We start from the raw sequence: 19,617 nt of genomic DNA, 5'->3' as shown, positions 1-19,617 counted from the left end.
GGCGGGGCCGGCTCCTCTCAGTGTGTGATCTGCCTGGCAGCACCGTGCTCTGTGATCAATGGAGCATTCAGAGCGGCCGTCGGGCACAGCTGGCCGGGCCGAACAGAAACAAGCTGATGATGTTCGGGCCGGCCCGGCCCAGCGGGCAAGTGCCCGGTTTGCCCTATGGCCAGTCCGGCCCTGGGCCTCATGCACACTGGGCGTACACATCCGTATCATGTAATAGGCTGTATTAATTGGTGCTTTTATATCTGCCTGGAGTTCAGCTTTAAGGCCTCATTCACCCTGGGTGTACACGTCCGTGCGGCGTACATGCCCGTAAACAGCTGATCCCAGGAGGGACAGGTGCTGCGTGTGATTGCGCGCAGCAGCCCGTTCTTCCCTATGGGAGAACGCGGCTGTACGGTGTCATCCGTGCGAGTACAGGTGTCCACACCACAGTGTCCACAGGATGGATCCTGTCTGCGTCCAAGTGCAAACACCCAGACCTGCATGGATGTGCAGTTCTGGTGTCCGTATGACACCGTACAGCCATGTCCTCCCATAGGGAAGAACAGGCTGCTGCGCTCAATCACACGCAGCACCTGTCCTTCCCAGGATCGGCTGTGTATGCCCAGTGTGAATGAGACCTTAAAGCTGAACTCCAGGCAGATATAAAGGCACCAATTAATACAGCCTATTACATGATACATAAAATCAATAAACATATGTTTCGAACGGTACTAGTACTTGAATCTGTCTTTATATCAGCCTCTTGTCAAACACAACACTCAAACTGGGAGAGAGTGCAGCACTAGGAGCCAATCAGGTGTACTGAATGCACCTGAGCTGACAGGGAACCTGTTGACAGGAGTTGCAAGTAGAGTGATGACCTCTTCAATCTACTGTTGCTCCTTTACTGTCCTGTCATAGACTTAGTGGCAGAAAGGTGGCCAAGCAGTATTGCTTAACTGTAACAACAAGAAAACCATAACTGTTGTCTTTTTCTCATGTCTAAATGTATGAAGAAAGCATATTTTCTTTTTCAGATGCTGAAACTTCATTTACCAATCAAACACTTAATAGCTCATCAATAGTGCAAAATGGCAACGGCACAGATTACTCACCTTCGGAGGAAGAGGTTGTTCGTAAACCTCGCAGGAGAGCAAAGTGAGTGTATAATCCCTGGTGTAACATCTTGTCCTAATAAAGAAGCGGTTGTCTTTTTTGTGTTACTTGAAACTGCCTGTAAGTTGCCTATGACAGTGAAGTTGAAGTGACACCAAACTCAAGAGTTAAACCTTAAAAATGTATTCAAGTACCGTAACTATTAACAAAAATGTATCTTATTTGTGTATCACTCGGCTGTAGATCCTCAAATCATCTCTGAATTGGTGCTGACACTGTCCTTCCTTCTGGAGGGAGGCTACTTTTGTTCCCCATGGTCCCTGTGTGTGTTGTAAAGGAGCCACCGTTCCATGCTCACTCCTGTGATGGACTACGATCTCATGTTTCGGTTACTCGCTTGTACTGAGATTGTAGTCCATCACGGGAGCATGTGGGAAAATGTCTGTGCCTGGTATTCTGAATGGGTCATTTAAATTTGCACACAGTAGTAATGGCTAAAAACTGGCCATTCATGGGAATGCAGCTTTGTGTTTTATTGCACTTACACAACCACTGTCTGTTTGTTCTGAACTGATAAGTGCTGTTTTTAAACAAAAGCATTGACAATTTGTTAGAAGAGCAGAGAAAGAAATGACTGTTTTGTCTGTTTTGTTTGACAAAAGCTATGGGCCACAGAATCCAATCCACAGATAATGTTGCTAAATAATATTTTCCCTTCTTTTTCTGTATTAGGAAAACCCGACCTGCAGAACACGGATTCCCCAATGATATGGGCATAGAAGATGAAGATATCATTACTGATGGGCCAATAAAAATACTAGAACACCATCCTGCATTCATTGTACCCTCCCTGACAAGCCAACCGGTGGCCAAACTTTTTGTGGAAAAAAATAGTAAGTAACAAAGCCAGAACAAAGTTGTTAGCACTTTAGCCTTACAGGTCTCGCTCCTGAGATCAGTTCCCCCCAGAGACACTATCTGCATGGGGTTTGTCTGCGGTTGCTCTGAATGCTGTCATTTTCTCCCTCAGATAACTTTAGTAATGGTATAATTAGTGTCCATTTAAATGTCTTCAGTAACTGTCCACCCTGTATGGGTGACATTAGAGTGTAAGCTCTTTTAGAGGCAAGAACTGGTGTGAATTGTTCTAAGAACTCTACATCACACTGCAGAATTTGTTGGCACTTCGTGAGTAAATCAAATACGTATACATCCATAGCGCTAGTGGCTGCTACCGTAGTTCTTTCAGTATAAGTCTGCAACCTCTGAGACCTTACCAACATTACAATGTAGATATGTGTATTTCATCAGTAATTTGAATGTCTTTACTTTACTCAAGTATGTTCTACAGACATTCTGCAATTGGCTAGGTCCAACATATATATACATGACAATGTAAACTCCTACTGCAATAGTTTAAAGGGATATTGCAAGCCAAAATTAGGTTTAATGTCCATGGAAAGAAATTATACCGCAGTGTGAGTATGTCAGAGGTGGGATAAAGTCACAAGAATATGAAAACTATCAATAGTTGTGTTATCCTCTGTATTTATAGTATAAACCCAAGGAAGAGAATGATGCTGCACACCGACATATCTGTGCATATCAGTTTATTGTGAGGCTGGGATCCAGCTTTGCTTAGTGGGTCACTCTCATGCATTTGTCCACAGCTTTTACACAGAAAAACATGGTATGAACCTTTATGGGAAATGCCCCTTGTGTTCACTTTAAAAAATCAACTGTGAATTTTATGTAATAAATCATTACTTGAGATATTTTGACTGTCTACCTAGAGTCGACTGGTAGATCGCGATCGACCTTGTGGGCACCCCTGACCTAGAGCAATAATAACGTAAATAAGGCAGAACAAAATACATATTACATCATTGGATTTTATTTTTTTTCCAGGTTCACATTTGCTTAGGTATGAGCTGTTGGCAGTGGTTGTAGTTATAACTACATTTAAAATGCAACGAAAAAACCAATACCGGCGCCTCTGGTTGCAAGATGGGCTGGTTGTGAAGTTGGCTTAAACACTCAAAAGGCAGCTCTCACTGGTCAAAAAGACCATCGATCGTTCGCTCTGTCTTGTCCCTTGTTTCCTACATTTAAAATGAATACATAGTTAAAATGTAATCGTGTATTGCAATTATAAACATACCAGGAAAAGACACACAGCACAGTGGAAATATTCAGATTTGGTCCTGCGGCTGATATGTGTTTGGCTCCCAATATGTTTTCTGTATGCAGAGAGGTGTAATCACTAGAGCTCTATAATAAATATACACTGAGTGGCCAGATTATTATGACCACCTGATGTTTGTAGGCAAATTAGCTATAATTTTGCGCTGAAGTTGCTAGAGGGCCAGACCATTATAAATAGGGAAGCAGGTTGTTTACCACGACAGTAGAAGTGATTTTGTTATGAATATATGGGTAAACAACGCGATTTAACAGCCTTTAAACATGGGATGATTGTTGGTGCTCAGAGCCATGGCGCGAGTATCATCAAAATAGCAGCATTTGTTAAATGTTCAAGAGCGGCTGTTGTTAAAGTGTTTAAAGACTGGACTGTCAGCCGAAAATCTGAGTCTGAATGTGCGAATTGTGGCCGTCAGCGACTAGTCAATGTTAGGGCAGAACGGAGAGTGGCAAGACTGGTACAAGACAACAGAAGGGCAACAGTGCAGTGTCAGATTCCTCGCATCACCTTTCGACATCTCATGGAGTCACGAGGCGGCCCAACGAAGTCATCTCGTGGAGTTATCTCGTGGCCCAATGAAGTACTGATGTGGTGGTCATAATAATCTGGCCACTCAGTGTATTTGTATGCTGACAATACACTGAATTCCTGTTACACCATTCAAATACAATTGATTCCCAGTCAACTGTTTTTTTTATTTTTTTTACTCCAGGAAAATTTCAAGCTGCTGACCGAACTGGTATTGTCAAAACCACGGAACAGGTTGACGATTTTTTGGATGTTAAGCCAGATTGGACCAGCATGGACGTTTCTCTTACTGTACATCGTGCCTTCAGGTATTTAAAAACCATTGCAATTTACTACTATTCTGGCAATGGGAGAAAATGTAATCTGCAGATCAGTTGTATCTGACAGTTTCTGTGCATATCCCTGTCCCCTTCATTATATCATGGTCATTGATAGAACAGCTTACACAGAGCAATGCATCAAAACCATTGAAGTTTATAATGTTTTCCTGGGTCAGACCTACTCAGCTTTGCCATATTGAGAAGTAAAAAAAGGCTGCAGAAAGAAACAGAAATTAAAGCGGAACTCAAGACGGTGGACCCCCACCTTGCAAGGGTTAATGGCTCATTTTGTTGAGGGACAAGGTATAAGGTAAAATACTTATCTTATTTCTTGCTTAGCAGCCTCCTCCCTGATATATGACCGTGTTTTAGAGAGCCAATTCTCTTTGCTGCTTGACTGGTCACGGTCACTCTGACATCATCAGGAACATGGAGGGCCCATCCACAAACTGGTATACTGGGAGCGCCGGAGAGCAGAGGAAGGTGCCAGCTGCTGGGGAAGTGAGAATTAGGCTAAGTATTTATTGCTGCTTATTCCATACCCCCTAATCAAAACAAGTGATTGACCCTTGCAGTGGAGAAGTAGAGGGGGAATTGCCCTGTTAACTTTTACAGATGACTTGAGTTCAGCTTTAAACATTTTTCACATTGGTAATGGCAAGAAGGCTGACCATACCCATGACCAGCTGATTGTACAGTCTTTTTGTCAGATCTATTAAAAATATGTATCAAAAGAGCTTGCTTGCCTGTTAAATAGTTTTGGTGAATCTAAAGAGGACTGTACTGATTGTACAGTCACATTGCAGTATGTATGGGCATCTTAATAGCCATCATGATATTTTGTGGCCATTTTCAAAATAAAAATTCCTTACTGGTGTGTGTTTTTAGTTGCAAGATTATGTAATGCAATATCATTTCTTTGGCTGAAGTAGAAATGTACATTAAAATGATTTTGTTTTCTCATTGCAGGATGATTGGACTTTTCTGCAGTGGATTCCTTGCTGGTTACACAGTATGGAATATTGTAGTCATTTATGTACTTGCTGGTAGCCAGCTAACTACTCTTCCCAAGCTTCTGGAAATCTATAAAGACTTGGCATATCCATCCCAGAGCTTCCTGTATTTTCTGTTGGCCCTCAGCACAGTTTCTGCCTTTGACAGGTAATTTATCAATTGTTCCTTTTTGCCACAAACCATATAGCAAAATCTGCAGCACTTTCACCATCATATCCCCCTATACATGTTAAACACTAAAATGCACATATACCCTTTAAATTATTTAAGTGGCAATAAAAAAACCTCCTCTTATAAGATGCCTCTCCTGTTTACCTGATCGTGTGATATTCTATGATCAGCCAAATTCATCTCCTCACAATCACATAATATGTCCAATCATTTTCTGAGGTGTACCCCACAAAAAGCTGAACCCTCATTGCATTCTTAGAGTTTTGCATTACAAGGATTTGATTATGAGCTACACTACTAGTTGTTATGTTTGTTACTTAGTTCTGGAATGTGTGTGTGCGCATGTATATAAATAGATAGATAGATATGCACAATTTTGTTTATTTATTGATATTTTTACCAGGATTGATCTGGCCAGTATATTAAATGCATTCCATGGTCTTGTTGCATTGGATCCTTCCGCTGTGGCATCATTCTGTAAGTAGATATGTCTGGATAATGTTAGCTAGTCTTTATTTTTATTTTATTTGGGACTTATCGAAGTCTGTTTGCCATATTTTATTTTGTGTAAGGGGTATTGTGTGTAATAGCTATAGCAATAACCATCTGCTGTTAGACTGGGTATTGTAAATGCTATAGAATATATCCTTTCAAATAACTAATAATGAAGACATAAAACAACACCGAACGCATGTCCTGGTGCAGTAATCCTTTTTATTGGTAAAAATAGGTGTACAATAAAATATACTCACAAAAGAAGCATAGGTAAAAGCATCAATGGACTGATAGTCCTCAATAATTTGTCTGCTGTGGAGATGAATTGAAATCAATGTTATTGTATATCTATTGTATATGCTCTTGTATACTTATTGTACACCTATTTTGACCAATAAAAAGGATTATTGCACCAGGACAGGCGCCCGGTGTTTTATGTTTTCATGCAGTGTTCAGGATCCCTCATCTGTAACGGGGCAGCCATCCTGGATTTTAAGGAGGGTTCCTTTTGGCGCTGGTCGGTGCTGTTTTTTGGAACTAATAATGAAGGCTTACTATCATAATAAATATGTTTGATTTTATTTTGCATTTTAAAAACTTCCTTATGCATTTAGCTGATAGTTAATAATTCAGTGTTAAAGCGGGCCTCCTCACAGGATGTCCCAAATAAAGTAAAGTCACCCTCCAAAACCTTTACAAAGGATGAAACTAAAAAGCATAGTTACGATTTCTATAAACTGTTTCTGTTTTTATCTTCTCCCCCTCTCTGTTGCCGGCAGCCATTTTTGGAAAGGGCCGATAATGCTATCTGCCTTCCCTTTCTGGATATCGCACTCGTCTTCCCCCCCAGATCCCATGCATGCACACTACAGCATAATCCAGAAACCCCTTACTGTTTACAAATTGCCATGGTACGGCGGCCACCCTCCCAATGAAGCATATGAATATCCAGTGCATGCGCAGTACTTAACTGTGTGGATGGGGTAATCTCCACCTGGGCCAAGCTTCCGTAATCTTGCTAGTCGCCCTTGCTGGCTCTCAAAACACCTGAGCCAGGTATTTTGACAGCCAGTGGGGCCAACTAGCAAGATACTGAAGCTTGGCCCATTGGGAGATTCCTCCATCCACACAGCTTAGCATAGATGGAGGAATCTGTTGCACTTTTTCCATCTGACCAGAGAAAATATGCAGATAATTGTAAGGTCCGGCCGCTCACAGCGCTCTCGTCCTGCAGCGCTCGGCCGGCTGTCACTTTCTTTTCTCCCCGCTGGAACACAGAGCAGCGCCCAGCGGGGAGAAAAGAAAGCAGGGATGCGCGATGTATCGGCCGAAACATGGCTCTTTCAGGCATTATGCCAAAAGTGCCATTTTCGGCCGATATGTTTCGGCGGCCGATATATCGGTGCATCCCTAGTAAGGTGTATGGCCAGCTTAAGAAAACTCTTCCTTCTTCTTCTGTAATCCATTCTTATAGAAGAGTGGTATAGTAAATGGACATTTTATTGGCAGAAAGGTTCAAATGTTTTTAGGGCAGATTTGTTGAACTGAAACAAATTTGTATATGGTCCCCAGCTTTCCGGAAAAAAATCCACAGAATTTGGAAAGCGCGTTGGGAACCACACAGGGTCCCTTCATTAGGCTTTAGCTGTAGCCTGATGAAGGGGCCCTGTGTGGTCCCGAAAGCGCTTGTTCATATGACAAAGAATGTCAATAAATGAAGCTTTTGCTATCCTAAAAGGACTGGTGTGCTGGTGACATTTTTACAATTCTCCTTACCGTCTTGAATTGTATTGTGATTGTAATGTCTTCCTTATATTGTAAAGCACTGCGCAAACTGTTGGCGCTATATAAATCCTGTATAATAATGTAAGCGTGCAATGCAATCGTAATTGGCTGGATAGGGCAATTGTTATCTCAGGCTCTTAGAGTCTAAATGTTATTACAGGCCACACTTCTGATTTGCCTGTTTTGTGTTCTACTAAGATAAGGTTTGTCTTATTAAATGCTATGTTTACTTTCCTGACTATGATTCATGTTACACCCATATTCAGGGTGTAACATGGTCAGATTGCAACATTCATTCTTTCTTCCGTCCATGCTACTGAATGTTTATACCGAGGTATGGAGATGGACGGTAGGAAGAGACTGCAGGAGCCAGAGTATTGTGCCTGCAATCCACTGATCGCAGTGGCAATGCTTTGCTGGCTCCAGAAAATGTTTAAATGCACTTTTTTCTTTTATGAAGAAGTGTGCATCGATTATTTTTTTTCCTAAAAAGTGTAATTTCCCTTTAAAGGCAGTTAGGTGCTTGTATTTCTGTATGACAGTGATGGGAGTCATAATTGTGCAGTCAACATTTCAAATCTGTACCTGACTTTAGTGTTCATTGCTCTTACTATGCCTGGACCAATTGAATATGCCTGCAGATATATTACAGTCAAGAGTAGCTGACAAGTAATTAGTTACAAGATTAAAAACAAAGGTTGCAATTGTATTAAGGGTCGACCGATTATCGGATCTACTGATAATGGGGGACGATATTCACAAAATCTGAAAGTATTGGTGTTAAATTGACCGATATTACCGATACTGACAATGAAGAGGAGCCTCCGCACCCACCCATTCATTCAGTTCTCTCTCAGGCCCGTTCCTCTGCTGATTGACAGGTAGGTGGGTGCAACAGCCAGCCTGCTATTGGCGTTTGTAATTTGAAACGGCCAATAGCAGGCTGGCTATTGTAGCGCACACTGCCTGCTGTTTACATTCAGCCGCCGAGTGCGGAACCTAGCTGCCGGCAGAGGAATGGAGGAGAGGGGTCCGGGCTATGTGTTCATCTGCCAGCACAAGATTCCAAAGCTGGATGTAAACAGAATATCTGTACCTGATATCGTTTATCTGCCTGAAAGGTGGCCCGTTATCGGTATCGGTTCTGAAAAAAACATCAGTTTTCTGCCTGAAAGGTGGCCCGTAATTGGTATCGGTTCTGAAAAAAACATCAGTTTTCTGCCTGAAAGGTGGCCCGTAATTGGTATCGGTTCTGAAAAAAACATCAGTTTTCTGCCTGAAAGGTGGCCCGTAATTGGTATCGGTTCTGAAAAAAACATCAGTTTTCTGCCTGAAAGGTGGCCCATAATCAGTTCTGAAAAAAACAGATCAGTCGATTCATAAATTGTTTTGACTTTCTAGCTGTGTTTACTGTTAAATCAAACGGAATCTTTATGAATTTTGATCTCTAATGATGTCATCTTGTGTTTCAGTGTACTTTGTAGCTCTCTTTTTTGCTCTGAGTCAGCAAATGACAAGTGATCGGATAAACTTCTACACACCTCCAACACAGAATGGTAGCTTGTGGTAAGATTCTGTTATGCAGTCTGCTCATTTAGATTTTTTCTCTCACCAAGATATTGTTATTATGTTTTAATCACAGATTGCAAACCATTCTTACATTTTAAGGGCTCATTTACACCAGTGGTATTGTTATACCATGACCGCTGGTATGCGCTGTGAAGGGAGCAGTGCGTTGTAATGACGCATTACACTGTTTACTTTTTTCAACTTCATTGAAATGTTACAAAATTCCAGTGAGAGCACCACAGCCCTTGCAATGCGGTGTAGTGCGTTGCAACGCGATATGCTGAAAAAAGTATAGTGTGTCCTACTTTTTCTGGCACACACCACTGCAGCAAAGTGGTTTGAACTGAACCTATGGGGGTGCTCTGCAGCAACACTGTAGCCCCATTTACCACCATGTTAAATAGGATCTTAGAACAGTAATAGACATAAAGAGTTCTTCTGACAATTTCCAGCAGGAAATATTTGCTTGCATTTTTGTACATCTGTGATCATCCTAAGCTTGCATCTTTTGCGTCACTTGCTTATATTGGACCATGTATTGCTTCCCCTTGGAATAACAGCAAAAGAATACATTCCAGTGATCCTGGCCAAAGCCATGAGGTTTTCCATGTACACTGTGCTCAGGTTTGAATACCTTGTGTGTTTAAGCATGATCCATCCAGTCCTAATAACAGAAGGCTACAGGCTAGGTTAATGACACTGATGCTGAAAGTGATCACCTATACTGCTCTGTTACCTGCATGTGGCCAAATATCAATCAAGTTGGTTGCATCTGTGTGCAAGGTTTTAATATCCCTCTATCATCATCTGGGGGTATAGCAACCTCTCTGCTTTGTCTGAATATACAAAAGAATACTAGGCTCATTACATCAACAATTCCACTCACACCATTGTAGTGTGATTACTGCGCAGCTCCTGTCCTTATCTATGGGACTACGCCGCCCTACACCTCGGTGTCCCTACTCATACGCTGAGAGGATGGATCCTGTCTGCGTCCGAGCCAGGACACCCGCACCCGTACGGACCTGCACTTGAGGTGAGCGTAGGGCGACGTATAAATAATACATCCAGTAATCTTATTTCAAAACAAACTGGCCCCCAGTCTGTACTTGGAAGGTACAGCTTCCATTATAACCTCACTTGTAAGTTCTGATTCGTTTTCGCTTCTAAATAAAAATAATATGATGTGGTGTGCAGGGAATTAAGTTAAACAGTCAGTATCATCTAAGATATTCATGTAGAGTGTGAAATATGTATGTTTGGAATGCACACTTAATTGGAAGAGGCGTAATGACAAACAATATCATGTTTGGGATTTCAGTGTCTAATTGCTTAGCATTCCCCCCTTGCAGCGCTAGGATACTGGGCTTGAGTTTCCCCATGTACACTATCCACGTGTGTTTTTATGTACTCTGTATAGTGGGAGGTTATTTGAACTGCAAGCTCCTTTTGTAGGACAGGGCCTGATAGGAAGGATTCATCATTCCACCTAAAGATATGTGGAAACTCAGCATATACTACAAGTCAGTAACAACAAAAAATGACCAATCTGCTACATTCTCATATCCCAGTGTGAACGAATTTCTCTTTACAGAGATAATCATTAAAATGATGGTTCTTATAGGGCACCTATGTCCTTTATATTAGGGCTTAATTCCAGTCTTCAGTCTTGTACAGTTGCACAAGCTCATCTCCTGTATTTAAATTGCTCTGATTCTCAGAGTGTATTAGAAGCTGCGTCAAGTCAGATAGACATCCAGTATCATCTAGCTCTTTTCTCACCAGCTTTACTGTCCCTGGCCAGTCTCTTTTAGGGCTTGTTCACACCATGTCTGGATCATGTCCAGACCAGAACAGTTTGTTCCCGGACCAAAAAAGCATCCCTATGGTATTTCTGGCCTCTGTTCACACCAGCGCAGTGCTTTCCGGTCCAAAAAAAAAAATACTGCTCGTTTTATTTTCTGTGGTCCAGAACGCACTGGAACGCTTGTAAAAGCATCAAAAACTCATGCAAACACACTGGACTGCACCTGAAAGCCCATTTTAAGATGAAAAAAAGATGCCCCGGAACACAGCAAAAACGAACTGCACTGCGTCAGCAGATCTGCTCTGGTCATTGTGTGAACATAGCCTCGTTCATTGGATTTCAGTTCTCTCAATCACAGAGGCTCAGCATCACAGGTAGTTTGCATGCAAATACAATCTGCCTAATAACATCCACTCCTCCAGACTGACACTCACCCATCAAGGCATTTTGATATTTGCATACCTTCTTCCAATAGCCAGCCTACTACTTGCATCTGGGCTGAGTACTGAGGCAGGGTGCTGTAATGTTGTTAGGAGGCTATGTACAGCACCCTGCTGATCTGTCCCACCAGCAATTATCTACCTTCATTGCAGGGAGAAGATCGGAGACCCAGTGATGACATTACTGGGTCTAACATAAGGTGTGTAATGAGAACAGAAAGGTTTTATTTAACAATTTTATTAACATCTGGAGAAACCAGTAATAGATGGAACTTCCTATTTGTACATAGGGATAGTTCATTCGCATATGTTTTATGTGTTTACATGAACCCTCAGCGAGTGATGAATTTCATTTATGTGGCATTGCATGAAGTCATTTTTAGTAACAGTACTTTTCCCAGAATTTGTATAGTGTTTACAAAAGCCAGAATCTCCGCTTGCTGACATTTCATTTCCCTCATACATTTACTATAGCATTAGGTTGAAATTGTATTTTTCTATTTTGATCTCAGGCAGGAGGCTACAGAAGTGCAGATCCTTCAGCCTTGGGTTGTGATGAATTTGGTTGTAACTCTGCTAGTTGGACTTGCCTGGTTATTTCTGTCCTGCCGGCCAGACCTGGATCACAGTGAAGGTAATGTGTTTTTGTCTTTCCATGACAGTGAATTGTCATTTTTATTGTAAATTATTAGCCATTTAGAAAATGTACATTTTACAGCAGAACTCCAGTAAGAGTCCGCCATCGCATTTTGTAATAATTGTAAGCCAGGGCTGTCCATTTGGTGGCACATGGCTCCCAGTTACAGGCTATGCGGAGTGGAAGCAGATTGTTAAAGGAGAACTATGGGGGCTATTAGCGCTTTTTCCCATAGTTCTTGTAAGGGTAACGGGAGGACACAAACTAGCGTCCTCCCGTCACCCAAAGCTCAGTATAGCTCGCGGTATACTGAGACGCCGCAGACGGGATGGGTCCTGACATTACTGTCTGGATCCGCCCAGCTGCGTGAGTGACAGCTGGCTCTGCCTATCTAGAGGCAGAGCCAGCTGTACCCGCCCCTCCCCCGTCCACGCTGGAGGATCAGACAGGGGAGGGGGGAATCCCTGTAGGGAGCCGTAAGTGACAGTCACGGCTCTCTGCAGGGACAGGATCAAGAAGTGAGTGAGCGATGGTATGTGTTCGCTCACTTCCCAATCTACTGAGCCGACCTGTGACAGTCTCATTGTCACAGGTCGGCTAGAACTATGAGGTGAGTGATTTTCACACGCCTCATAGTTCTCCTTTTAAGTGCTGGAACACTTTCATTATTCCAACACTCAAATGACATCAGCGCTACCTGTCACGCAGAGTTATCTGATGTCTGATAAGCATAATGTAGTTGTAACCTGACGAAGGAAGCAGCATGTTGCATGTGTTCAGGTAAACTGCTACTCAGCACCAATAAAGAGAGGGGAGTTGATCTTACCGTTGACACCAAGGGGGAATTTTATTTCTGCCACTGACACCAATGAAGGGTGGATTTATTATTGCTGATACCACCGCTGACACCAGTGAAGGGGGAATTATTTTTGCTGTCACTAATGAAAGGGAGGCGGGTCATTATTGCTGCCCCTGGCACATATGCTGAAGGATATATTTGCTGCCATTGACACTAATAAAGAGGGTTTATTATTGCTGCCTCTGCTCTGAGGCGAATGCTACTTGCCAGAAACCCTTGTGCATCCGTGCAAGGATTTCTGGAAAATGGCATTTAGCTTGGAGCAAAGGTAGCAATAATGGCGTAAGGAGGGATGCAACAGTTGTATGCAGCTTTTTCAGCCCAAAGGCCATTGTTACGGAGACAGAAATTGAGGAGAAATCCAAATTTAAGAGCTCAAATACCGAGGTCCACAATGTTTCATTGCTTTGCCTGATGAAGAGACCGCATTGATAAAGAGGACCTCGGTGCGCTGGTGACCTCATTACTTCTTTGTGTTTAATACAGTACCATCTGTTGGCCATTTTAGCAACCACCAAAGCTACATCAGGGGTGTGGAAATGTAAAAAAAAAAAACTAGAGACACAGATGGTGTCTGGACCAGATTTGTGCGGGTAATTCCATCTTTCCAAATTACTTGGGAAAGTGAATTTACCGTTTGGGGCGGGTGCAGACTTGGGCGGGGCCGTGGATGGTTGCCTCGCGGCCTCATTGATTTCAATGGGGTTACATCCACGGGGTAATCTCTGAATGTTTTCAATCGCGATTATGTGCGATTGCACACGTGTTATTGCGGCGGGAAACTGCGCAATCTGCCTTGTGCGACTGGGGTGCCATTAGACAATAATGGCACTGCCAGCGTGATCGGAGGTGGTGTGCGATTCTGTGACCGCCCAGCCATCCACACGGTTTTGTGCACAAGTGCCGTGTGGTAACGGATCGCCTACTCCGCTCACACACACAATACATTTACAATGCATTTATTCGCTTGCAGATGATAGGGATTGGTTTTAAGTTTTTAGATTTTTATTTTACTTTTTTTTTTGCTTTTGTAATATTTTTTTAATCATTATTTATTTTTATTGTTTACTTTATCGCTTTTTTTTTCTATTTTTATGTATTTAAATTTTTATTATTTTTTCCAATTTTATGTTTACATTTTTAAGTGTTATATATTTTTTACTTTTTGTTTTTCACTTGACTTTATTGCTATCACACAAGGGTAACAATCACTTGTGCGATAGCTTTTGGAGGTGACCGGTTCTCTTTATTGACCCTGTCACCTCCAACACAGGAGTTCTAGCACAGCTCTGTGCTATTTCTCCTGTGACAGGAAGGCTGCATTCCTGTGTCACTGCACACATGGAGCAGAGTAGAGAACCGTTCTCTGCCCCGCTCCGTGCTCTGGAACCTAATTTTCCGTGGTCATGAATCCCCCACAAGAGGGGGGGACCCCGAAGACTACGGCAAAAAGGAAGCCCAGGTGCAGAGAGACAGGCAGCCAATGGCAGTACACGGCCGGCTGCAGGAGATAGAGAGAGGGGAGGAGGAGAGGTCAGGGGAGCGAGTATCGTGATTCAGGCAGGTTACGAGTGATTTTTGGACGGCTGTACAGCCGTTTAAAATCATTTGTACAAAACGGCTCCCACACTACATTTAGCCGTGCTGCTTGCCCACAGCCGGACTAAATGTAGAAAAACACTACTCGCCCGGCGCCCGAAACTGCCTGTCCCGGGTGTCAGGCGATAGGAATTCCACACCCCTGTACATACTGCGTCTATACTATGTCGGTTTGAAGTCGATGGGATACCCCCTAATGCAAATTTTAGAGCTCGCAGCTGGACAAGAGGGGAGGACAAGATTGCCAGTGGGGACAAATGTTTTGGTAGCAACCACCTATGACGGGATTTCTCCTCACTTTGTAGAAATTACCTCTCAGTTCCTGATGCATCTTCAGGGCAGGAAATAAAATCTCCCCAAGGGGACACAGAAATAAAAAATAACCTGATAAAACATTTTTTTTTTTTTGCTATTACACCGATTAACAGAAATAGATGTTTCCATGCCAAAGTAAAAATAGATCTTTGCAAAGTGATTTATATAAATTCCAATAAAACGACACAAAATAACTTGTTGCATAAGTATGCAGCTTCTTTTTATGAAACACCTAAATTATCACAAGTGTAGCCAATTGTTTCCCAAAGTCGCACAGTTTGTTACATTTGTGTGTAGTGAAGAGGCTTCAAGCGATTGTAGTATAAATAGAAGTGCATCTGGTGAATCAATATCATGATATAACCTACACCATCAAGACCAATAAACACTACAAGCAAATCCATGAAAGAGTGACTGAAAAGCACAAGTCAGGCAATGTCTCCAAGAAACGTTATTAGCTATCCTTTGGAGCACAGTTAACCACTTCAAGACCAGGTGTTTAGACCCCCTTCCTGGCCAGGCCATTTTTCAGTGTTCAGCGCTGCAATACTTTGACTGACATTTATTCCGTCATGCAACGCTGTACTGAAATGAATTTTATACCATTTTTTGGGGACAGATAGAGCTTTCTTTAGGTGGTATTTAATCACCACTGGGGAGTTTTTATTTTTTACTATATTGAGGAAAAATTATAAATCTTGCACCGGGCACAGCGGAGCCCGGGACCAGCTTGACAGCGGGAGGGGCGCACATCACCGGACCTCATACAAGCGATCTGCCGGCTCTATAGCCGGCGGATCGCTTGTATATTAACGGGCATCGCTGCCCGTTTTGAAATAGCTGGCATTTCCCGCTCGCCCAGCAGCGAGGGGGCGTGGCTGAGCGGACCGCCCAGATCTAGATAGCTCCTGGCCGGCCGGGAAGTGGTTAAATTATTTTTTTTCATTAAGAAATGGAACGGTTATGGTTTAAATCTGCCAACATCAGGCCGTCCGGCAAAAGTAAGTGCAGCAAGAAAGAGACTAGTAAGGGGGAGCCCACCAACAGAGTTACAAGCCTCTGTGTCTCAGATTGTAGACACTAGGCATACAATAACTGCTACCTTAGTGCTTTACCAGTTGCAGTTTTATAGGAGAATGGCAAAAAGATAGCCAATGCTAATTAGAACACATGTGACATCTCACCTACAGTTTACCGGAAGGCTTGTAAGGATAGAATAAATGCAGTAAAATACAGTGAAATTCCAGAGTAGAACCTGATTCAGTCTGAGCATCGGGAGAAGAATCGTTTTCAAGCAAGACATTGACCCCAGGCATAGGAGCAAAAAAAATTACACAAGAATGGCTTAAAAACAATATTAAAGTTTATGTAAAGTAGGACTGCAGCTAACGATTATTTTCATAATCGATTAGTTAGCCGATTATTAAGTTCGATGAATCGGTTAATCGGATTTAAAAAAATGGCTCCAGTGATGGACTACTAGTTTGTACTGAGATTGTAGTCCATCACAGGAGCAAGCTTGGAGCGGTGGAAAGAAGAAAAAAAAAGTGTGGTGTGCAATATAGTGCAGCGGCGCAATGCAGAATACCAGCAGCTATAGAGGAATACAGCAAATCGCAGCAATAGTACATTATATTATAATGTTCTATTGCTGGGATTTGTAGTCCTCTGTAGCAGGTGTTCTGCATTGCGCTGTATAATGCACTATTGCTGGGCTTTGTAGTCCTCTATAGCCGGTGGTATTCTGCAGTGTGCTGTATAAGTATTATACGGCGCAATGCAGAATACCAGCAGCAGGGGGGGAGGGGAGAAGAATGCAGGCTTACCCGAGCAGCTTGTGGCCTGTCTGGCAGCTGCCTTCCCCCATATGCCTGCTCTTCCTTCATTGTGCCGATCGTGAATGGGCAGGCCGCGGGGAGATGCGACTTGCAGGGAGGAGAAGCGGCAAGTCCGTATGGCGGGGAGGGCCCAGTCACACCAAGAGTGAGGGAGCTCACTGCGAGGAGAGGAGCAGCGGCTTCAGCAGCATGCGTAGCTTCTGCGTCATGTCCGGCAGGTGTCACACGCCACGCCCGCCGGACACGACGGGTCATTTGTGGAGCCCCAAACAGGCTAACCTATCGACAGCCGACTAATCGATGATGGAAAACGTTGACAACGTTTTCCATCGTCCATTTTAATCGACGTAATCGATTAACTGTTGCAGCTCTAATGTAAAGCCAAAACATTTTTTTATGTTGGGGGGTTTTACGTCATTTTCAGGCCTAAAATGTGGAATATAACATGGGTGCAAAAAATGAAAAAAGGGCCTCAGTCATGAAGGGGTTAAAATCAGTGTTCAGAGATCTGTTTTTACTGTTGTAATAAAAAAAAGTGTATTGCTGTTGATAAAATGTCAAAAACTAAATGATATCCACCGTGATTCATTGTACCAAGGTAATAAAGCTGGAAAACCTCCGGGGGGGGTTATATTTATAGGTACTGTATAACTGCGACACAAACAAACAAGCACATTATTATTGTTAAAAATGCCCTTTTTTTTTTAGTCAGCACCCAGCTTTGCATATCTAAATGTATACAGTACACTCCCAGACAGCTCATTTCCTGCTGGTAGATCACTACTAGTCCCAGACATCTGCACAGATCTAGAGGTTAAGGGCCCATTAAGTTCTATGTGTCGCAGCATTGCATGTTCCACGGTACAGTGGCAATCATTGTGAGAGGGGCCCCAACATAGCTCCATTGCAGCACACCACAGCACACTACAATGTGTTCTGCATTGGAAAAAAAACAATGCAGATCCAATGTGGTGCATTGGCAGCCCCTTCAGATGAATGGAATGCCCTAAAGCACAACTCAATGCCGTGTTGCAAGGTGTTGTAAAAAATAAGAAGCAGACAACCATCGGAAATGGACTAACGTGATCTGTGATGTATAACATTTATATATTTATTTTTTTTAGAATCTATATTTCTACCAGAAGAGGAAGATTACCCAGACATAGAAAAAGGATTAAATATTCAAGCTTGAACAATATTTCTCAACTACACAGATGCCTTTCGTATTTTATATACGTCTTTGTACATAGCTTGGTATTATTTTTATACACTTGCAAAATTATTTATTTTTGAGAATTGTACATTGATTTAATGATGTTTTTTATCAATGACTGAACATGCAGTAAAGTATTTACATTATTTTTATTATATCATTAAGCTGGTGAGATTTTGTTACTTGCATCTAAGCACACCTAAAGCCAAATCTTTCTCCTAATTTCGGATAGAGAGTGGAAGGTTTAGAAGCTCTGCTAGTTTATAATGGTTGTCTTTGTCCTCATATGATGCAGCTGCACTCTCACTTCCTACCCTGTTCATAACAGTCATTAGAAAATCCAGTATAGTTTCACAGTTATCACCGGAAGAAGAGGTGAGTAGAAGTCCTTGGATGGGACTCTCTCCTTATTTTGGAAATATTCCCTCTCCAGGACAAGAAGTTAAAGTGACATTAAACCCTCAGATTTTTTAACATAAAACAATACTGTAATGTGCGCCTTACTGTAATCCATGGTTGTTTCCCTTCTCTTTGCTGCTCTTCCTTTTAAATCTGTATCTGTTCTCATGCTGGGCAGAACTTCTGTTTTGCAGCAGACTGCCTTGTCTCAGGAATGGATACATGGTGTCTGTGTATACGTTTCTATAGGCTTGTAATCTGAGCCAGCACTAGAGGAAGAGGCACTCAGCTGCAAAGGGAAGTTCTGCAGAGCATGAGAAGACATGAGGATTTAAAAAGGAAGAGCAGCAAAGAGAAGGGAAACAACCATGGATTACAGTAAGGTACACATTACAGTATTGGTTTATGTTAAAAAATCTGAGGGTTTAATGTCATTAAGGAAAATCTCCCTAATGGGACAAAGACAGCAACAAAACTTTTGACAAAAATGTATCCATTACCTGCTTTACCCACAAAAAAAAAAAGCTTTGGCTTGGATATACTTTAAAGCCTTGGTTCTCAACTGGTGGGTCATGACCCAAAAGTGGGTCACCACATGCCTTCCACTTTTCTAGGTGAGAGGCTCCTCAGCCTCCCCTAGTGCAGCATTGTCCATTCCCACACCGAGCAGCCAGTCAAAATATGCTGCCTGGAGTCGAGTGTCAGCTTGAGGTGGGCTGGGCTGGACTGGGGTATGGCAGCGTGGGAGCTCCATCCATACATGCCTTGGTTACAGCTCACTCACATGTCCTGTAGAGGTGTCTGGAATGGAGTGACGTCACATTCTGGCTCCTGGCACCTCTACAGGCGCGCATGGGAGCTGTATAAGCAATGCACATTTGGATGGAGCTCCATCACAGCACAGCAGCCCGCACTGCCGTTCGTTCCATTACACTTGGGACGCGACTTAATGGCCGAGGACAAATGTGGGTCCTAAGGTTACACAGGTTGAGAACCACTGCTTTAAGGTGGCCTAAAAAATGCTTTAAAATATAGACCCCCTTGTAGTGCCTGCAAGTATCCTGTCCCTGTGTAGACCCTTGGATCCTAGGCCCAGGTTGTGGACCAGGCCTTGACTTCTCTTCGAGGCAAGATGAAGCCCTACCCACGTCATTAAAATGTCATATGTATGTTGTAGTGAAATATGGTCTTTTTATTATTGCACTGGTGCAATCTACCTTAATGTTTCACTTGCACAAAGCTGAAAATGTTATATATACACACACACACACTTTTTTCGTATATAAAAAGGTAAAAGACCAAACAATTTAGAGATTAT

The 19,617-nt window shown here is 42.6% G+C and overlaps 1 protein-coding gene across 1 annotated transcript; it reads left to right on the top strand.

Moving 5' to 3' along the window:
* Positions 1-997: 997 nt before the first annotated feature.
* On the top strand, positions 998-17,953 carry TMEM237 (transmembrane protein 237). The gene is made up of 8 exons (XM_018566268.1): positions 998-1,149; positions 1,840-2,000; positions 4,023-4,146; positions 5,128-5,319; positions 5,747-5,820; positions 9,096-9,189; positions 11,952-12,073; positions 17,812-17,953. The coding sequence occupies exons 1-8, from the start codon at positions 998-1,000 to the stop codon at positions 17,877-17,879; spliced, it is 987 nt and encodes a 328-aa protein (XP_018421770.1). The 3' UTR covers positions 17,880-17,953.
* The last annotated feature ends 1,664 nt before the right edge of the window (positions 17,954-19,617 follow it).

The sequence above is a fragment of the Nanorana parkeri genome, unplaced genomic scaffold (genome assembly GCF_000935625.1).
Source record: "Nanorana parkeri isolate BGI_ZX_2015 unplaced genomic scaffold, ASM93562v1 scaffold930, whole genome shotgun sequence".
In the NCBI taxonomy this organism is placed as follows: domain Eukaryota; kingdom Metazoa; phylum Chordata; class Amphibia; order Anura; family Dicroglossidae; genus Nanorana; species Nanorana parkeri.
This window is presented reverse-complemented; position numbering and strand designations above follow the sequence as displayed.